The following is an 18,191-nucleotide window of genomic DNA, read 5'->3' as shown; positions in this document are numbered from 1 at the left end:
CTTAAATTTCAATAAAATATGCAAAGCAGAGGTCACCTTGTTTGTTTATAAGGAGAGGAAAATAGTGGTATTGTTGAATTATTTAAGGTTAGAATATTATATATCGACTAAAAGCATCGATTAAGTTCCCTGGCTGTCCCCCCACCCCCCTCATAAAAAAATCAATACCCAGCACAGCCTTAATGCTGAATCAGTCCACCCCCATCCCTTTCACAACATGGTATCACCCTCACATCACTCCTGCTCTACGCATGACAGTATTGGCACAGCACACAGGAGTGGTATGGTTGGTTTTAAACATCTTCCACCTCATGATAGTCCACTCTGTGAGCTAATGGGCTAATTGGGGCAGTTAAAAATAAAGATGCAATTAACTGTTTGACATTGCACTTATTATGGAATGGTGGATACATTTCTTAATGAGAGGCAATAAAGATGGCACCGGTTTAAGTGCACTGTGGAGTGGCAGTAGTAAAGTTAGATCCAAAATGGAGTCTGTGAGAAACCATTAGGAAAGTAGGTCAAGTAGTCTAAATAAAAAGTGTATTGTAGCATTATTGCATCTATTAAATATTGACACAGTGGAGATAATAACTGCACCCAGAGTCCTTTAAATTCTATTTAATGGTGTCAATATTATATTCATGTTTTCACTCAGCAGCCATGTGACATGATTTTCCATTATGGCTACTGCTGCAACAGTAAAGGGACAAGATGAGATGCTGTGTCTCTGTAAAGCTCATTTCCCCCTGATGTACCAGTTGACATCTGTGGCTGATCAATAGTAGAGGGAACCAGGGATAGTGGAGAGGGAGGGGGCGGGGGGAGGAGGAGGAGGATGATGAGGAGGAGGAGGATGGGGGGGGGGGGGACGTGATAGTCTCAGCCGCACTGTGAAGGGGGCCGTCCCTGTTGGTGGAGATCAGCCCAAGGAAGGCCCACCTAGTGATCATTTGAAAATATCTCCCATTTAGACGATAGTGTGACTCGACTGTGCGACTGAATCATAAGGGGACAAGTCGACGGCTATTTGTAAATAGGTAAGGACTGTTTTTTTCCCCCTTGCATTGCTTTATTTGTGTTATTATTTTAAAACATATAGAGGTCACCACCATTTGAGGAGCATGCATGTGTGAGCGTCGACATTGGAAGGCACTGGTTACATCTTAAAGCTTTTAACCAGCATGCATATTTATATTTATATGAATCATCCTGATTTTCGTATCAGATTATTATAAATGTGTGTCCGGAAGATGATGCAGTGGTGATAGAAATTCAGCCAGGCACGGACACAAACGTGAGACATCGTGAAATTATATGCATGTGCAAATTAAAGGCTTCACCTGCATCACCCAGGATGGGACTGGGAGGATTGGTGTGAGGTGCAGGAATATAATTCGAGCTGTTAGTCCTGCAGCCTGCTCTGTTTTATTTAAATGTTCCCCTGCGCGTGATCGGACAAGCTTCACATTACAATCCATATAACTCCACGTTCAAACCGTGATGCGTGTGCATATAATAGTGTAGATCGTGCTTCCCTTCCCCCAGCTACTTTGTGTAGCTCTTGCGATGCATGCCACCTTCCAGTTTAATATGATGTACAGTCCCCTTAAAAAAAAGGCCTGCTCTCTTTTTTTTCCCAGGCGCAGCCCTACCATCTCGCTGCCACTGAGAGTAGCATTACAGGCGAGCAATAATTAATGAGCGCCTCCACAATTAACCATTTCATTGAAATCTTTTTGCTTGTGAATATTTCATGCTTTGACGAGGATGTGAGAAAAGGGGGTTGAATGCATGAGTGAACTGAGGGTTTTTACTACAGCCTGATGGCTGGGGCTGCAGCTGTCAGGACCTGCCACAGGAGGCGCTGCTGCCTTCTTTTACTCTTATAGGTATAGACTAATATCCAAAGGGGGTTGTAGAATTAGATAGAAATCACATATATCTGGTTATTAATATGTCACACATGCATGTATATAAGATGAAACTCACATGTGTACACAGTGACAGTGGTGATGGTGTCTGACAGCAGGTATGGTCCATCTCTCCACAGTTACTCGGCCAAGATGGATGTGTTTATGAAGGGTTTGTCTAAAGCGAAAGAGGGGATGGCTGTGGCCGCAGAGAAGACCAAGGAAGGAGTTGCGGTCGCAGCTGAAAAGACTAAAGAAGGAGTAATGTTTGTAGGTAAGACAATCACAAATCTGCTACATGCAAATCATACAGAGGCCCATTGAGACTGCCAATGCTCCTCCTATATGCATGAGCAGCAAGACATCAGCAGAGAGAATATTTTATACATCAGCCCCTGCAGCATCCCCATATGTCCGGACAGAAATGGTTAAATTATACAGTAACTTCCAGCAAATAGCCTGCTCCCCCTCATATTTATAAGAACCAGCTGGCTGAATGTATTGCTTGGTCTTCAATGTCTTTTTGCACCATCATTGCACAGTTAGGCGACAGTATGACACCTTCATGTTTCAATCTGGGACTTAATCTGGTATTTCATAAAAACCAAGGTGGCAGAAATCCTTCTTTTCTGTATTTATTTTACATCTTTTAAAGGAAAGTCTTAAAACATTTTGTATTTTGTTGCCAGTGTTTTGTTCATTTGAGAAAAACAAGCTTCAACAAAATTCAGAGAATTTCATTATAGCAGCAGTAATTTAAAAATTAAACCAGCCTGAAAGTTGATCAGTTGTATTTGTTTTAGCCAAATATCCGATATCTGCTTGTAGTTTTAAAAAGGACGCACTGGGATAAGGAGTTATTTTTGATGTACGTGATGTGATGAGAGGCTCTGAATGTCCTCGTGCCCTCTCGCCTGACTTGACTGGGCTACAGGCAGGAGATGGGAACAGGGTGGGGGTGGGGCAGCAGAATGGTGGGAGCAGCTCTTGCCACATGTCAGTGCATTGGACGGGAGCAGATTGTAAAACAGTCTCAGCCCGTGGTCACCTCCTGGAGACAAGCGGACTAAAGGCCTCTGTTTTTGTCCTTTTACAGTGCAGCCTTATTTGTAATGGACACCATTACAGATATCTGCACAGATCAGCGCCTCTGTTACATGATTTTGCAAGTGTAATTGCCAAATACAAGCCTGAGATTATTGGCCCAATCTAAAATACACGTGACACGAGATTGGACCTGAGAGAGGTTAGCAAGCAGCTGCAACAGAAACTGACAAAAACATTGTCTCGATCTTTTTGATCATCTTGTGTCCAACATGAAACATTAGAAACTCTCACAGTCATCGTACTCCAGGTTTACACTCCACTTGTTAAAGCACTGCTATGCATAATTTAATTATCTATGTTGCTGGGCAATAATTCAGTGTTATTCTTTAATGGTGTAAAATCAGTATGAAATAATGAAATTTTAATGTCATGATAGCCGGTGCTCACCAGCTCTGTTGTCTAAATAATTAATAGCAAGCTTGATGAATTCAAATGCTGGTCAAAGTGATATCAACCACATTTTAAAGAACATAGTTTAATTACATAGTTTGGGTTTTAAATTGTCTGTGGCTGCAATTAACGATTGTGTTTATGAGCATTTAATCTAAATATTCTTTTCTTTATTATTCGATAAACCATCTGCCCACTGTCTTCACATGCCGGATGGCGTATATCATCATTACAAACTGTGGATCTCTCACTTCCTGTCCACTTCCAAAGTGACTTGGCCTGCTTTGTGTACATGCGGCTGGGGTCACTGGTATCTTTTTATTTACAAAGCTATTCTAAGCATATTCCCACCTGTTTATCTTCTCTTTTAAATATGAGCTATGAAAGTTACAATCGCTGTTTGCAGGACTTTTTGTGTCTTATTGTGCCCAAAGTCACAACTGAACTGAGTAAAAAATCACTATTAGTTTGTCTGCACCTGCAGCATGGAGCAATCTGCAGAATGATCTTACGTTTCAAGACATGGTGACCCTCAGTCGTATTAAAAATATGGTGAAATCTATCGAGTCCAGGCTTTAACGTCATCAAATCTGTGTGCTTTTGTGTTTATTTACATCAATTTTATGTTAGTTGTTGAAACTCTGTGTTGCTGCTATTCTTGGCTGCCAAGTCTCCCTTTTTAAAGAGATAAGTGGGACCAACCTGGTTAAATAAAAGCTAAATACATTCAAAATAATGTCAGAAATGGTAAAAAATGTTCATTACAATTTCCTGAGATTCCATGGTGATGTCTTCAGACGGCTTGTTTTGTCCAACCAACAAACAAACACCAAAGACTTACTGTTTACAGTTACATAAGATGAAGAAAAGCAGAAAATTATCTTGACTAGGAGGCTGGAAGTTGGTATTGTTTAATTTGATGTGATTTCAGATAATTCACCAACTGTATATCTTCACTGACAAACCCCATGTTGCATGTGATATAATAATAATGTCTTCCATATGGGCCAGCTCTGCTTGTTAGCTTACAGTAGCTCTGTGAGGGGGGAATGGGGAGAGGGCCAGATGACTCAGGGCACTCAGAGCTGGACACAGTCCCTGGGACCTGCCAGCCATTTACAGATATTTATTTTGTCAGTTGTTGAGCTGTTGTCGGAGGGCCCAAACTTCCAGTGACACCCCTGCTGGTAGCTTTACAGTCACCAGCTTCTACCATTGATCCCACTGACAGTATGTTTTAGGTGCATTCAGGAGACATTGGGTGCTCCAGGAGAAGTTGTCAGACGTGTCTGCGTTTAGGTGGAATCCAATTAACCTACATATTTAGCACCGTGTCCCTGCCACTGATCGCCAGAACCAGACATGTCAATCTGCAGTCAGAACATGTGCAGGCTCTGTTTGGTCTTCTCCACGCTGTGTCTCATCATGTCTTTAGCCTGTGGTGCACAGAAAGGGAAAGGAGTGTTTCTGCGGCGTCTCTGTGCTTCTGCGTGCTGCTTGTTGAGCATAGCGGTGCCCTAGAAAGCTGCGTATGATTTGCTTGAAGGCCCCTCTTGGAGGAGGGGTAAGAGTGATCTGATAGGCCTGTGGCCCACCTTTTGACAGCTGCTGCAGACCGCCCACCCAGCTGAGCTGAGCAGTCAGCCTGAGTAAGGCAACAAGGAGAGGCGGAAATGAGAAAACCCTGCTGTACTAGATGCCATTTAATGTCACAACTCGCAGCGTCATTCACAGAGCATCTCTGTACCCAGTAAGACACACTCAGTATATGTCAGCTACAGTTACATTTAACTAAGTATCTCTGTTACTAACATTTCCTTAATAGCTACAGCCTGAGATGCTAATGTATATTATTAATATTTAGGTGACTATAATTTTAGATTTTTCAGGGAGATTTTACATGTCAAATTAAATTTATGTGTTAATGCGTTAAGTTGCATTTAAAAGCCACACCAGAGATCTGTACTTGGAAATCTTTCTTTTCTATTACAAACCTTTTTTCATTTAAACACTTCATGAGCTTTAAAACATTTTTAAAAATGATTTATTTTACATTTATTAAAGGAAATTCTTGCAACATTCTGTATTTTGGTGCAAATGTTTTGTTCATTTGAGAAAAATAAGCTTCAGTATAGCACAAGTCATTAGTAACTATTAATATGTCTAAATTCTTACCCGTGGCTTTCATCCCTTTGTGTTACTGTAGAGGTATTCCACACCAGAGCAGATGCTTAAATGGATGCACTTCTTAGATGTACGTTTTGCTTTGAGGCTCTCCTTTTGTAGTGACTGTTCTGTACTTCATCGTCATTCCGCCTCCCTGCAGTTGGCTTTTAAAGGCCCTCGGGGACCAATAAGGCATGTACACTGCTACACAGTGGAGAGGATGACAAGGCCTGAGTGATCAGGACCAGTGGGCACACAGTTGATTGCTCAGATAGCTTGATGGAGTAAAGTTTAGATGGATGAGATCTGCCAAAGGTCAGAGCATTGATTGGTAGTTTTGATTTTAAGCCGGCCACAAAGTTTAATAATGGCTCACAATAAAAGTGCCAAGCAACCCGAGTGCTGCAGCCATGAGTGTTCTCTACCCACCTCTGGAGCTGAAAATAAAAAACTGATATTGCATTACTTGCATGAAAGATTTGTGGTTGGTAGTGTCTATTTAAAGTGAATCATGCTAGTCACGTGCAGTGCTGTATCTTTAAAGTTATACTACACAGGATTGTCACTTACTGTTTGTAAAGATGTTGGGCAGTGAAAGTGAAAGTTAATGCCAACCCCAGATTCACTCTATACTATAGAGTACTACACTATATTTGCATTTTTTCTGCACTGTCTCTTGGATGCCTGCTGCTTACAGTCTGGCACCTGGTCACTACATGTTCATACCTCACCTGAGCGCTGTGGGGCCACACGCCCATAAGCACAGAAAATAAAAGGAAAATAAAGAAAATACAGGCAGAGAAATACACAGCTGCACACTTCTATGAGGTCATAAATGATCTATGCATTGTTTTTAGGAAAATCTTGCATACTATATCTTTAAATTAATACTGCCATGGTAATGTTGTAGCCTCATGAATCATGAGGTAGATGATATTTGACGTATCAAGTTGGTAAAAGTCAGTCTGCGGTGGTTAATTTTAGGCAAGTGTATCTGCTCACACAAATGAAAATGAATCTTGAAATGCAAAATGTCAAATGGTCCTTGAAGAAAGCTAAAAATATTCTAATAAATGTCTTCTTTTTTTTTTAAATTCAGGTAGCAAGGCCAAAGACAGTGTGGGCACAGGTGAGTTTTCCCTCTGTTAGTCAAACCTAAACATCATTAGAGCAATAGTAACAAGCTCAGTTTCATTACAGTATCAAGACACTTAGTCGTAACTGGGAAATGGCAAATTCATTATGGTGACGGGGGAGAGTTTGTGTGTTGTAGAGGGCATGTGTAAGTGGTCATTATGTACAATAATCAATTGGGAAGCAAAAGAGGGCAGACATCATGTGCATGGTTTTAATCTGTCTGCCGGATCTGCTGAGATAATGTTACGTGTGTGTGTGTGTGTGTGTGTGTGTGTGTGTGCACAATGTTTTTGTGTTTCTGCAGTGGCTGAGAAGACCACTGGAGCCATGGGGAACATCGTTGCCGCCACTGGCCTGGTGAAAAAGGACGAGTTCCCTACTGACATGAATGTACGTACGCCGTTATGTTCTCCATCAGCTCCCCGCGAGCACACTTGGTGAAGTGTAACACACTGTTCTAGTGTCTTCAGTGTGTTCCTGTTATCAGACAAAATATTGCAGTGTGTTCACGCACACCTACGGGATATCAGTCGGCTCTTAACTGTGAAGTCACATCAGATGTGATCGAAGAAAAGCATGCATATTTAAAGCTTTATGTAATATATATATCTACGGTCAGTGTTGCGTTTGTCATGGTGGGGCACAAACAGGGCTGCAACCACCTGTGATTATTATTTTCAATTAATCCTATTTTTTTTTAAATTCGTCTATAAATCATTTCTCAAAAATAGTGATTGTTAGAAGTACATATCTTATAGGTTTCCAGAACCCTTCTAATTGCTTGTTTTCCCTTCAGACAGTCCAGGACCTAAAAATATGACATTTCCAATAATATAAAACACAAAAACAGCAAATCTTCACATGACAAAACTCTCATGTTCATCAACTAATCACTAATTGAATAATTGCTTCATCATTGTTTTGAATATTTTCAACCTTCTCAGAGGGTGGATTGGGTTATGAAGGACAGTAAGGCTTTTAAAACTTTACCAGAAAGCTGCTCGACCATCCCGTTACCACAGGTGTGGGCCTCTGTGTGTGGCAAGCTGTAGAGCAAACTGTTATTTGACCACAGAGAAAATCTCATTTTTGAAAGACTGAACGCAACAAATTTGGATTGAAGCAGAACATTTTGTTTGATAAGAACATTTTAGAAATAATCACATCTATCTTTTTTCAATAAATTTTGACTTTTGGACTTTTGCTCTGGAGTTATTGGAAATGTTTGGATCACGCAAGTCAGAAACAATCTACGCAGCAACAACTGGAATCTAATTTTACAAATAGTATAACACTAATAAACTTAGTTAAGCCTAATCTTTTTCTAAAATACAGAGGTTAAACAAAAAAAAAAGTTGCGCAGCGTTCGAATATTGATTTAGAATTTGAATATCAATTTTTTGAATGAAGCTTCAAACTATTCGGTACAGCCCTGCTAAATTCAACTTAAGAATGCACTCAGAGACGTCCTTTGTGCTTTAAACTGAATAATGCATCTTTAAAGGGGTGGACGATGAGGAAGATGGACTAACACAGGCTCACAAGACAGATATAAAAAAGGGAAAGTCAAAATTGAAGCAGCAGCGGCTGATATATCCTGACTTTTAATCCCTAAAACACTGGATCCTACATTTCCCAAAATGCAGCCCTATAGCAGCTGTGATTACATCATCAGGGTTATTTTTTCAGACTACAGAGCTACAGAAGATATTATACGACTGTAGCTGAGGAATGCTCATCCTGATGAGTAAATTAAATTTCTTTAATGGCAGACATATATTGAACTGACTACAAACTGCCTTGTATATATGCATGGTAACGATGCAACAGCTTCCTGTTACTCTCGACTGAGCCTACTTATGTTTGTGCACACATGCCTGAGGACAAGTGACAGGGAAAAAGAAACCTCCGTTCCAGATCCAAGTCTCACGTACAGTTGGCAACTTGCTGCAAGTTGTGTTCATTAATGTCTGGACAGGATTGTGGTTGTAGCGGAGCCAGATTTAGACAGCAGGGATAAACACGGGCTGATGAATTTGCGTGTCACTTCAATATAGAGTTACTGGTCCGCATTTGTTTTATTCGTCTGCTGTCAGCACAGATGTTTGCTATACTTGAATTTCTCCTGCCAGAGAAAAAGTTAACTTGTGTATTTAAGTTAAAAAACATGTTGCTCAGCGCTGGCGAGAATAAAACAGGACGCTCCACAGATTTCCTCAACATTCACGCTGCAAAATGTACATGGGTGAACTGCTGATTGACAGCCTTTATACAGGAAAAATAGGAATGAGTGAAATTGCATTTAGGTTTTATATTACACTTGTTTTATTGGAGGAAGCTTGAGGGTTCTCGTGGTAGAATTCTGCACACAGAGCTGCCTCAGACCATAAAATAGCTCCAGCTCACAGCCTGTTTCACTGTTGAGATGCTTTGAATGACCCAAACCATCTCTCTGTGGGACTATCAGCTTTCTTCAACACAGCCATTCCATTATTGTACCCTGGCCCCTTGAGGACCTCTGCTAATGTCACCCCTTTCTGTCTCCTCTCAGATCAGTTTAAACACACTGTGACCTCAGGAGAGGTGAAACACAACCCATAAACACAGAACATTCAACATATATCCAAAGCTCGGAAATTTGAGTGATACACATTTTTATTCACAGAAATGTTAAAGGACCTGGTCGTGTGTCGTCAGCATGTTGACATTTCGTCTTTTGCTGTCAGACTGTCAGTGAAACAGGGAGGTCCTCGTGCTGTCCAAAGCCTTCATCCCCCAGAGTTGGACCCTCTCCACTGACTCGCTAATCTAGTAAATCTGACAGCCCGCTCTAATAGGCTTCTTGAAGGCCATATCTGAGTGATAAAACTAGTCATTTCGACACCCTGATGACAGATTGTTGAACTGTTGACATTATTATCACATGTGCAGCAATACTTTTTGTTCAGTTTTAGGTTGTGCTGGGCCGTAAGGTGTAGATGCACTCGCACATCCATTCATACAATAGAATATGTCACTCAGAGTGCTTAGAATAATCTTTTAAAGGAAGAGCTGTGCTAAACAGTCGGAATAAAAGGCTTCTCTTGTACTTAAGTCTCAACTGAATTCAGATGTGACCAATCAGACACCAATTGATATTTCTTTTCTGTCCTAATCACACAGCCTTTTTTCCATGTTCATTTTTTCTCAGACAATGATCCGTCTGATTAGGTGTGTCTTTATGGTGCTCTCCCATTGTGCAGCACTTAAGGCCCTGCTAATCGTGTTGGTGCGCTTACAGCAATAACAACAGCTTGATACAGTACATAGGATTACAGTCTGTTCTTCTCTGACCTAATTGACTTGATTAGTGCTGGGTTTAAAAATAAATGTGTGGTGACCCACTAGTGTTGTTGAAAGGGCTCGTAGTAGCAGGTGCAGCAATGATGGAGCCCTGTCTGCTTGTTTACGCCAGCTGCGGTTAAAGGGACAGTTCACCCCTGAAATCAAAAATACATATTTTTCTCTTACCTGTAGCAGAGATGGGACCAAGTCACACATGTGCAAGTCTCAAGTAAGTCTCAAGTCTTAACCTTCAAGTCTCAAGTAAGTCCCAAGTCATTTTTTCTTGGGCAAGTCAAGTCAAGTCAAGTCACAGGTTATGTCCTGTAATAGGTCAAGTCGAGTCCAAGTCAAGTCATGTTATTATTGTAATTTTACCTGCAAAATCTGATCTTAATAAAGTGAAAGAATCTGATCTTAATAAAGTGAAAGAATCTGATCTTAATAAAGTGAAAGGACAAGATATAAGTAACTGTCAGTAAACATTGACTTCATCGCTGCAATGTTTACTTTGCAGGGACGACCCCCATGCATGCGTGTGCGCACACACACACACACACACACACACACACACACTAACCAAGGCAGCGGCCAAAATCACCCATTTAGCTCATTTAACCCTGTGTTGCTCGTTCATAAAACGTACAGCCGGTCTTGTGATGAACCGGTTGGAATGTTCGCTCACGTTTTCTGGGGTTAATGTTAGCAAATAAATTAAAAAACAAGTTCCACCAAACCGACCCACCCGCCCACCCCACCACCGTATCGTATCAAGCTAACGTTAGCTAACTACCAACTAACCAGATAATATTAGCTAATTGACAAGCACTTACTGGGCAGAATGGCTCTTTAAATGACAAACAAAGTTTGAAGTTGTCGCCTGGCTGTCCGAGATGTTTATGCCGCATGTCTTGCACTGTGCTGTTCGTCTTTTGCTGTAATAATGGTAATTCCAAAAGCCGAAGACGATGACTCTCGGTACCCCTCCCACTGACATGTTGATGCCTATCTGATATAAGAGGACCTGTTTCTCCAATAAACACGTAAGGTATGTAGAGAGGGCATGACTGATTGACAGGGTAGTGATCCAAACATGACAACGCCATTCTCAGCCTGCGCTCCTACCGGGTAATCGCCATTATTTTTTAAATTAATTTATTAATTTTATATTCTAACCGAAAGCATGATGTGAATAACACTCAAGTCATTCAAGTCATTGTGTCTCAAGTCGAGTCAAGTCTCAAGTCTTTTATTTTTTGTCAAGTCAAGTCACAAGTCATCATAACAGCGACTCGAGTCGACTCGAGTCCAAGTCACAATGACTCGAGTCCCCATCTCTGACCTGTAGTGCTGTTTATCAGTCTAGATTGTTTTGGTGTCAGTTGCAGAGTGCTGGAGATATCGACCACAGAGATTTCTGCCTTCTCTTAAATATAGTGGAACTAGATGTCACTTGGCTTGTGGTGCTCAAAGCACCAAAAAAAGAAAGAAATCATGACCCTCTTACTCAAGATAATCCACAAACCTTGTTGTGAGCCGTTTAATGTAGGAACTACTTTCTCTCCACTGAACTACACCCAGCAACTGTATCACTGTGCAGAAAGAAGCGTACTGCTAGTCAGCACCTAACCGCACTGAGCTAGGTAACGTTTCAGCTCAGCCGAGGAGGATGCCATGATGTTAACATCTGGCACTGTCACAAGCATGAGCCTCTCGGCCATCAGTAGATGCAGGTTCTCAGCTGCGTGATGACATGGTTGGCAGGTGTAGTTTGGTTTGCTTTATCAAACGGGTGCTTTTTATAATCTCAATGACCTCTCCACAATGTCATCTGCTATGTAGAATGGGGATGCCCAGTTAATTCAGATGAATACTGATTGGCTGTCAGTGTTTCTGTCGTTCACTCTGAAAGTGACCCTGATGAGTTCTTCACCACTGTCGTTATAGTTGTGATGTAGACTCAGCCATCCACTTGAGTAAGAACGATTTTTAAAACAGTATATTTATAGTTATTGTTAGCAGAGCTTTCTGTGAAAGCTAGTCGATTCAAAACACACATTAAACAGACAATAGAGACAATTTCAAACACAAGTACACAAATGAGCTTCACTATAACTCACAGCATTGACAGACAAAACACTTGTCTTTATCTGGACACATTTTCCCCACAAATACAACATGCTAACGTTATTAGCACAAGCCTATGGCATTTTACATTGTATAAATTAGCCTAGCAGCTAGCGGATTTCTCTCCACCCAAATGAAGCCAGGGACAACAGCAATATTTAACTAAGGTAACTTTACAAAATTCGACTCTGTTACAACTCACAAGGTTCACCGACAAAACAACTGTCTTATACTAAACACATTTTCCGCACAAATACAACATGCTAACGTTATTAGCACAAGCCTATTGCATTTTACATTGTATAAATTAGCACTAGCCACAAGCAGAGGTTTCCTCTGCTCATATGAAGCCAGGATAAATCCCTTAAGGATAAACCACACACAAGACTTAAAATGCTATTTTAGTGGAGGTTTTATTGTCTTCACAATTTGTTGTTTCTTATCTGTGAAATCAAAGTCAGTCAAAAATTTTATGGTTTCAGCTTACAAATTAGACAAGAGGTCTGTGTCGCTGTGATGCCTATTTGCATGTCAGGCTGCGTCTTAGGGTATGGCATAGGCTCTACGTCAACGCCTGTGATGTTGGTACTGCTTGGATTCGACATAGAAGTATAAATTACGCCTTAGTTTTAGTCTTTTCAAGCTCCAGTTTTTGCTTCTCATCTATTGCCATTACATTGGAGGCGCAGAATTTAGAATCAGATTTTACAGCGAATGAGGCCGAGAGTCTACAGCCATGCTAGCTTTACTTGGGCCATCTGGTTGCATTTGAGCTAAATGTCAACGTCATTCACCTACTAATATGCTCACGATGACAATGCTAATTGACAATATAGGAATACTTGTTGTTGCGTTACCTTAAATTCATGGAGAACCTATGGCTAACCTATTGATTTATTGATTAATTCAGGACCACCTCTAACATCCAAGTCTCATTTTATTCATTCATATGCTCAGTATTTGCCAAGCACATGCGTTTTTCCTAAAACCTTAGTATTGAAGTCTGGTTTTGAAGAAAGTAGAGATAACTTTCACTTTCACTTCAGTTTTAAAGAGTAACGTTTTAGTGAAGATGTATGTGTTTGGAAAGCACTGGGCATACGACTGGATAAATGAGACCTGGATTATACTGCATGAGTTGTGTGAGATTTTGTAAACTGATGTTTTGATATTAGTGTGTGGTCCCCATTAATTCAATAAATCAATATGTTCTCCATTTTCTCTGGAGGCATGCAAGAAAAAAGTTTTTCTCATAAGTTAAATGTAACACTGCATGACCTACTGATATACAAATGGTGATTTTGTGGGTGAAGTTTTCCTTCAAGCAGGTATAATGTTTTCCATGTTCACCATCTCAGTTTAGCATGTTAGCATGCTAACGTTTAGACATATAACCAAAGTATTGGACCTAATGATAGTGCTGCATGAAAAGTTAAGGGAATATCCAAAGTCATTACAATAACTCCTGAGGGGAACATGAATGTGTTTACCAATGTCATCCATCCAACAGTTGTTAAGATATTTCAGTCTGAGCCAAAGTGGTGGACAGACTGACAGAGCGACATTGCCATCCCTAGAGCCAAAGTGCTGGCACAACTAAAAATCAACAAAGTTATTTAACATTAACAAGAATTTATTGTACTTACCATCTGACAAAAAACTCCTCTAACCACCTGAATGAAAGAATATTGTTTCCGGAGTTGCGGCTGTTTCCTGATCCAAAGAAGATTGTAATGGCAGATGTCTTCTTCTTAAAATTTCTATCACTCACATTTGTGCAGATTGATTTAACTTTCTATTAACTCATATTTTCATACAAAATAAAACATTCATATTTATCCTGTGCTGTACAAAAAGAGCAAGGACATATTGCTACGTGAATTATGAACTATCACTGCAACTAACGAAACAGATAAAAAATATTTTTTGTGCAACAGACAGAATATTTTTTCATGCAGATGTCTTTGAGAGTCTTTAGGCCCTCTGGGAGCTCTGTGAGACAAATGTAATGATAATGTACTACAAATATGTATAGTTTCTTCTGTTACTGTAGATCGTTTCTTTCCTCATTGTCTCCATCTTTGTTTCTGTGTCTCTGCAGCCTGAGGAGTACGGGCAGGAGGCCATGGAGGGCCAGGGAGAGGCAATGCTGGAGCCAGAAGGGGAGACATATGATGAGACCCAGCAGGTAATCAGCCTAAGAGATACAAAGGTCATACATGTAGCTGCTCTACATGTCTGTGTGTTCAAATCAACCATATGATTATACTGAAAATAGCTTTTTTTAAAATGTTTTGTGAAAAGCCTGTAAAGCCGGACCGCATTCAGGGTTGAGTCAACTCAGTTACAGTAAATGGAGGCTCATCAGTATTCACCAGCTCTGCATGGTTACACATTTTAGCTGTATTGCATTTCAATAGCACTCCACACTTGCCCTCCACTTCTGTCCCACACAAACACTACAGCTCACACTGAGGTAATTCTCCTTTTCTCTGGAAATGAAAACAGAGGGCTCAACAAGCCAATTGCCACACTGTACAGCGAGTACAGTGAATATAGCACCACCTACCTACACTGAGCGTTGGGCGTGTGTGTGTGTGTAGAAGGATGCGAGTCTGACACAGATGGTTATTTTTGGATTTTGGCTGTCAGGGGCGAGACAAACTGTGCAGAACCTTTTCCTTTGAAACCAGATTTTAAAAAGCAAAGAGTAAATTAAAAATGCTGCACAGTGGACATAATGTTGAGAAGATTATGATTTAAAGTACTGCTTGAATTATGCTTTTAATTACAAAACTATGATCTTAAAAATGTAATAATAATAAGCTTAAGTTGGATGAATTGATGTGAGATTTTGCACAATGTGTAGTGATGTTCAGTTTACTTAGTGCCTTTAGTCTGATTTTCTTTTCATCTCCACTTCCAGTCTCCCGTCAGTGGATTATTGCATTCATCGGTTGAAGGAATATAACTGAAATATTCCCTGACAAATTAAAAGTGAATTTCACAGAGGCAGCAGCTTGTGTCATCCATGTCCTCCTCCATCTCTCTCTCCTACTCCTCTCCTCCGCATCGCTTTCCCCTCCCCCACCCTCTGCTACACCAGCGATGTGCAAGCTCAGTCTGAATGGGTGTGGTGATGACGCTCTCCGCCTCCATGCATTGTGGGTAATGTCAGGGTCTCCCTGCATTGCTGTGAACATGGAGCCAGAGTGCTGCAGAGTGAATCAAGCCCTGTTAGGGAGGATTTGGAGATAAAAATCCATCTCATCCAGTATCACTCTTGGTTTTGTGAACACATTAGATGACCTAAGACTGTTGCACATTCCTGGAGGCTGTGTCTTTTTTTTTTTTCTTTTTTTTTTTATGATCATGTGCATGGAGGAGGCGTGTGCAGGGTTACAAGGATGCTGGGAATGTGCTCACGACACGTCCTTGAAGCTGGTGTAGGCTTGTGCTGCCCTCTGCAGGCTGGAGAGAGGCACTGAAGCAGCAGAGAAGCTTACAGCTGTGATGGAGTGACATCATTGCCTTCAGCAGAGCGCGATAATGTGTCACCATAAGCCCTCTGTCATATTCTTCTTAAATAGATTCAAGCCAAATCTCACGCCGATGAGCCTTAATTAAAGTCTTACTGCTGAGTTTAACCTGGATCTTCTTTGTGCTGCCTGCTGTCTCTTAAAATCAGTTCTTCTTTCCCCAGGAGAGCCAGGACTACGAGCCAGAAGCATAAAAGCACCAGTCCAAGCCACCATCCAACCAGCAGCACAATAATATTTCTAATAATAAAAAGGACAAATGCTGAAATTATTACAATTATACCCCCGTTGCAAAAAAATCAACAAAAAAAACCACAAGCATTCCCACTGAAAAATGTTCTTCCTTCAAGACAAATCTTTTATTATTATATATTGTAAATGTCATGTTATTAATGTAATGTGTTGGGTGTAGGTATTTATTGAGATGTAGGATTTGTCCTCTCTGTCTCATTTCCTTGACTCCCTCCCAATGAAATGAGTCCAGAGCCAGGGCTTGTGACTTTGTACTTGTGTGTGTCTGTATTTAGAAATGTGCAATAGATGTTCATCATCTTCCAATGAGACATTGGGAGTGGAAAAAATAAATATGTCCGGTTGCAAGCAGATATGAAAACAATAATATCCTCCTAAGTGTCGACAATGCCTGTTTGTGGGTTCTTTTCTTTCTTTTTCTTTTTATTCTTTTTTTGTTTTGTTTTTTTTGCATTTCTTTGGAGATTTCTTTAAACTTTTTTGAAGTAAGAGTTTTTTACATTGTATCTTTATAGTTGCTTGTGAAATCATTCCAGTAAATCTGTTAGAAATTGACAGAGTATACATGTTTGTGTGTGCGTGTGTTTGTGTGTACTGAAGATTTTAACAAGTTAAAGTCAATATATTATGTCTTGAAATCATAATGGTTGTCAAATCAGTATGTGCTTTAAATTGCAGGACTTGTCAATATAAAGGTTTATGTGTTAAGCCAGACATACATTCCTCTGTAAATAAAAAGTAAAAAAAGAAACCATTCGTTAAGTGTTGTTTGATCCTGTTTAAACTCACTTTTGGAGTAGATCGCTCATTAGATGCCTGTTGGTCTCAGTGAGGAGCTATTATGCATCGTCCTCACATGTTCCCCTTTTTTGCTCACTCTTGTCTGGGGGGTTTGATTACAGGATGTGTAAAATCTGCTGAGCGGGCTCTGGCCCCTGGCTGGGTGCTGACATAGTTGGGATGCCAGTCTGATCAGGGCTCTTTGGGTGGGTTTTGTTTGGGTTAATCCGGCTGGAACGTGCAGGCTCGGTGGTGTTGGGCCCAAACAGAGGGTATTAAACAGCCTCTCCTGCTGCTGTCGGCTCAGATGGATGTGTGAACGCTGCAGGGACAAAGACAGGAGCCATGGCCTCGTTCAAGAAGACCTTTGAGAGTCTGAAAGGCACAAGCCACTCGGCTGCGAAGGGAGTCACAGACACTGCAGGTACAAAACTACAGCTGTGAGATGACACAGAGCAAATGTAAGGCAGACAGAGAAAAGAATCTTTCTTGGTTTGGACTTTCTGATCTTCAAAGTTTAAGCCATTTACTTTGGGTTGAAGTCTTGAAAAGCAAACTGCATTAGTCTTTTGTCTCCTGAGGTCAGTTACTGTAAGTCTCTGTCATGTGTTTTCCAGTGCAGGCAGCTCAAGACGCTGTGCAGCAGGTGGCAGACTCCTCCAAAGAAACAGCCAATACAGGTAAAGTGCACACTCCTCTGTCTTTGTAGCATTGTGATGTAACAATAGATGCATTGCTCTTAGAGTGCAGACACAAGCTGTCAGAGGATGAAGAAAAAACAAGGTCCAGAATTGAATATTTAACAGTCACTGAAAGATAAGCTAAAAGAATGTCATGTAAAAAATCAGTTTATGTGTGAGAGCAGAAATGTGTAGAAGTGCAGGTAATACTGGAAATACTGTAAATGTATTATTTGACATGTGTAACACTGTGTGTGATATGGGACTGTAGGAATACAGATCACTCAAATTTAGCTTTGATTTGTTGTTTCACATATTTCTCCTCTGCTTCACTCTATCTGAAGCTGCTCAAGAAGCCGGCAAACAGACTCAGGCAGCCATAGAAAAAGCTGCAGACAAGGCCACGGACACCATCAAGGAGTTTGGACAGAAACTGGAGACCAAATGATCCCTAAAAAAATGAACAATTCTTGCTAAAACACTGGAGCCAACTTGTCTCATCATCCATTTTTAGACAAGTAATAATGTTGGGATGGAAGTATGTTGGCATCAGAGAACCCGAGAAGAGATAGATATATATATCAACAGTATACATACTGTATCTCAACACAGCTAACATTCCAAAGGAAATCTTTATAAATTGTCTTTTTATTTCTTATTCTCCTCTCTCCTTTTTTCCATTTGCGTTACTTGCTTTATTATAGATTTCATTACATGTGACTATTTTGGGAAATAAAAACAGATACCAACTTGTTTGTCAGGTTTTTAAAAAATGTGAT

The 18,191-nt window shown here is 40.5% G+C and overlaps 2 protein-coding genes across 2 annotated transcripts; both read left to right on the top strand.

Annotated features, from left to right (window-relative positions):
- Positions 1-830: 830 nt before the first annotated feature.
- Positions 831-16,703, top strand: sncb (synuclein, beta). Its single transcript, XM_033632527.2, has 6 exons — positions 831-1,040; positions 2,054-2,187; positions 6,676-6,705; positions 7,018-7,103; positions 14,263-14,349; positions 15,865-16,703. The coding sequence occupies exons 2-6, from the start codon at positions 2,067-2,069 to the stop codon at positions 15,892-15,894; spliced, it is 354 nt and encodes a 117-aa protein (XP_033488418.1). The 5' UTR covers positions 831-1,040; positions 2,054-2,066; the 3' UTR covers positions 15,895-16,703.
- A 146-nt stretch (positions 16,704-16,849) lies between these two features.
- Positions 16,850-18,066, top strand: adirf (adipogenesis regulatory factor). Its single transcript, XM_078169250.1, has 3 exons — positions 16,850-17,156; positions 17,350-17,412; positions 17,757-18,066. The coding sequence occupies exons 1-3, from the start codon at positions 17,078-17,080 to the stop codon at positions 17,858-17,860; spliced, it is 246 nt and encodes an 81-aa protein (XP_078025376.1). The 5' UTR covers positions 16,850-17,077; the 3' UTR covers positions 17,861-18,066.
- The last annotated feature ends 125 nt before the right edge of the window (positions 18,067-18,191 follow it).

Source organism: Epinephelus lanceolatus, chromosome 7, assembly GCF_041903045.1.
Source record: "Epinephelus lanceolatus isolate andai-2023 chromosome 7, ASM4190304v1, whole genome shotgun sequence".
Classification (NCBI taxonomy): Eukaryota; Metazoa; Chordata; class Actinopteri; order Perciformes; family Serranidae; genus Epinephelus; species Epinephelus lanceolatus.
This window is presented reverse-complemented; position numbering and strand designations above follow the sequence as displayed.

Bases quoted from the DNA above. Each gene is read 5' to 3' on its own strand.
- sncb (XM_033632527.2), top strand. From the start codon at position 2,067: ATGGATGTGTTTATGAAGGGTTTGTCTAAAGCGAAAGAGGGGATGGCT. The intron at 2,188-6,675 runs GTAAGACAATCA...TTTTAAATTCAG, and splicing joins AGAAGGAGTAATGTTTGTAG to GTAGCAAGGCCAAAGACAGT. The intron at 14,350-15,864 runs GTAATCAGCCTA...TTCTTTCCCCAG, and splicing joins CATATGATGAGACCCAGCAG to GAGAGCCAGGACTACGAGCC.
- adirf (XM_078169250.1), top strand. From the start codon at position 17,078: ATGGCCTCGTTCAAGAAGACCTTTGAGAGTCTGAAAGGCACAAGCCAC. The intron at 17,157-17,349 runs GTACAAAACTAC...TGTGTTTTCCAG, and splicing joins GGGAGTCACAGACACTGCAG to TGCAGGCAGCTCAAGACGCT. The intron at 17,413-17,756 runs GTAAAGTGCACA...CTCTATCTGAAG, and splicing joins CAAAGAAACAGCCAATACAG to CTGCTCAAGAAGCCGGCAAA.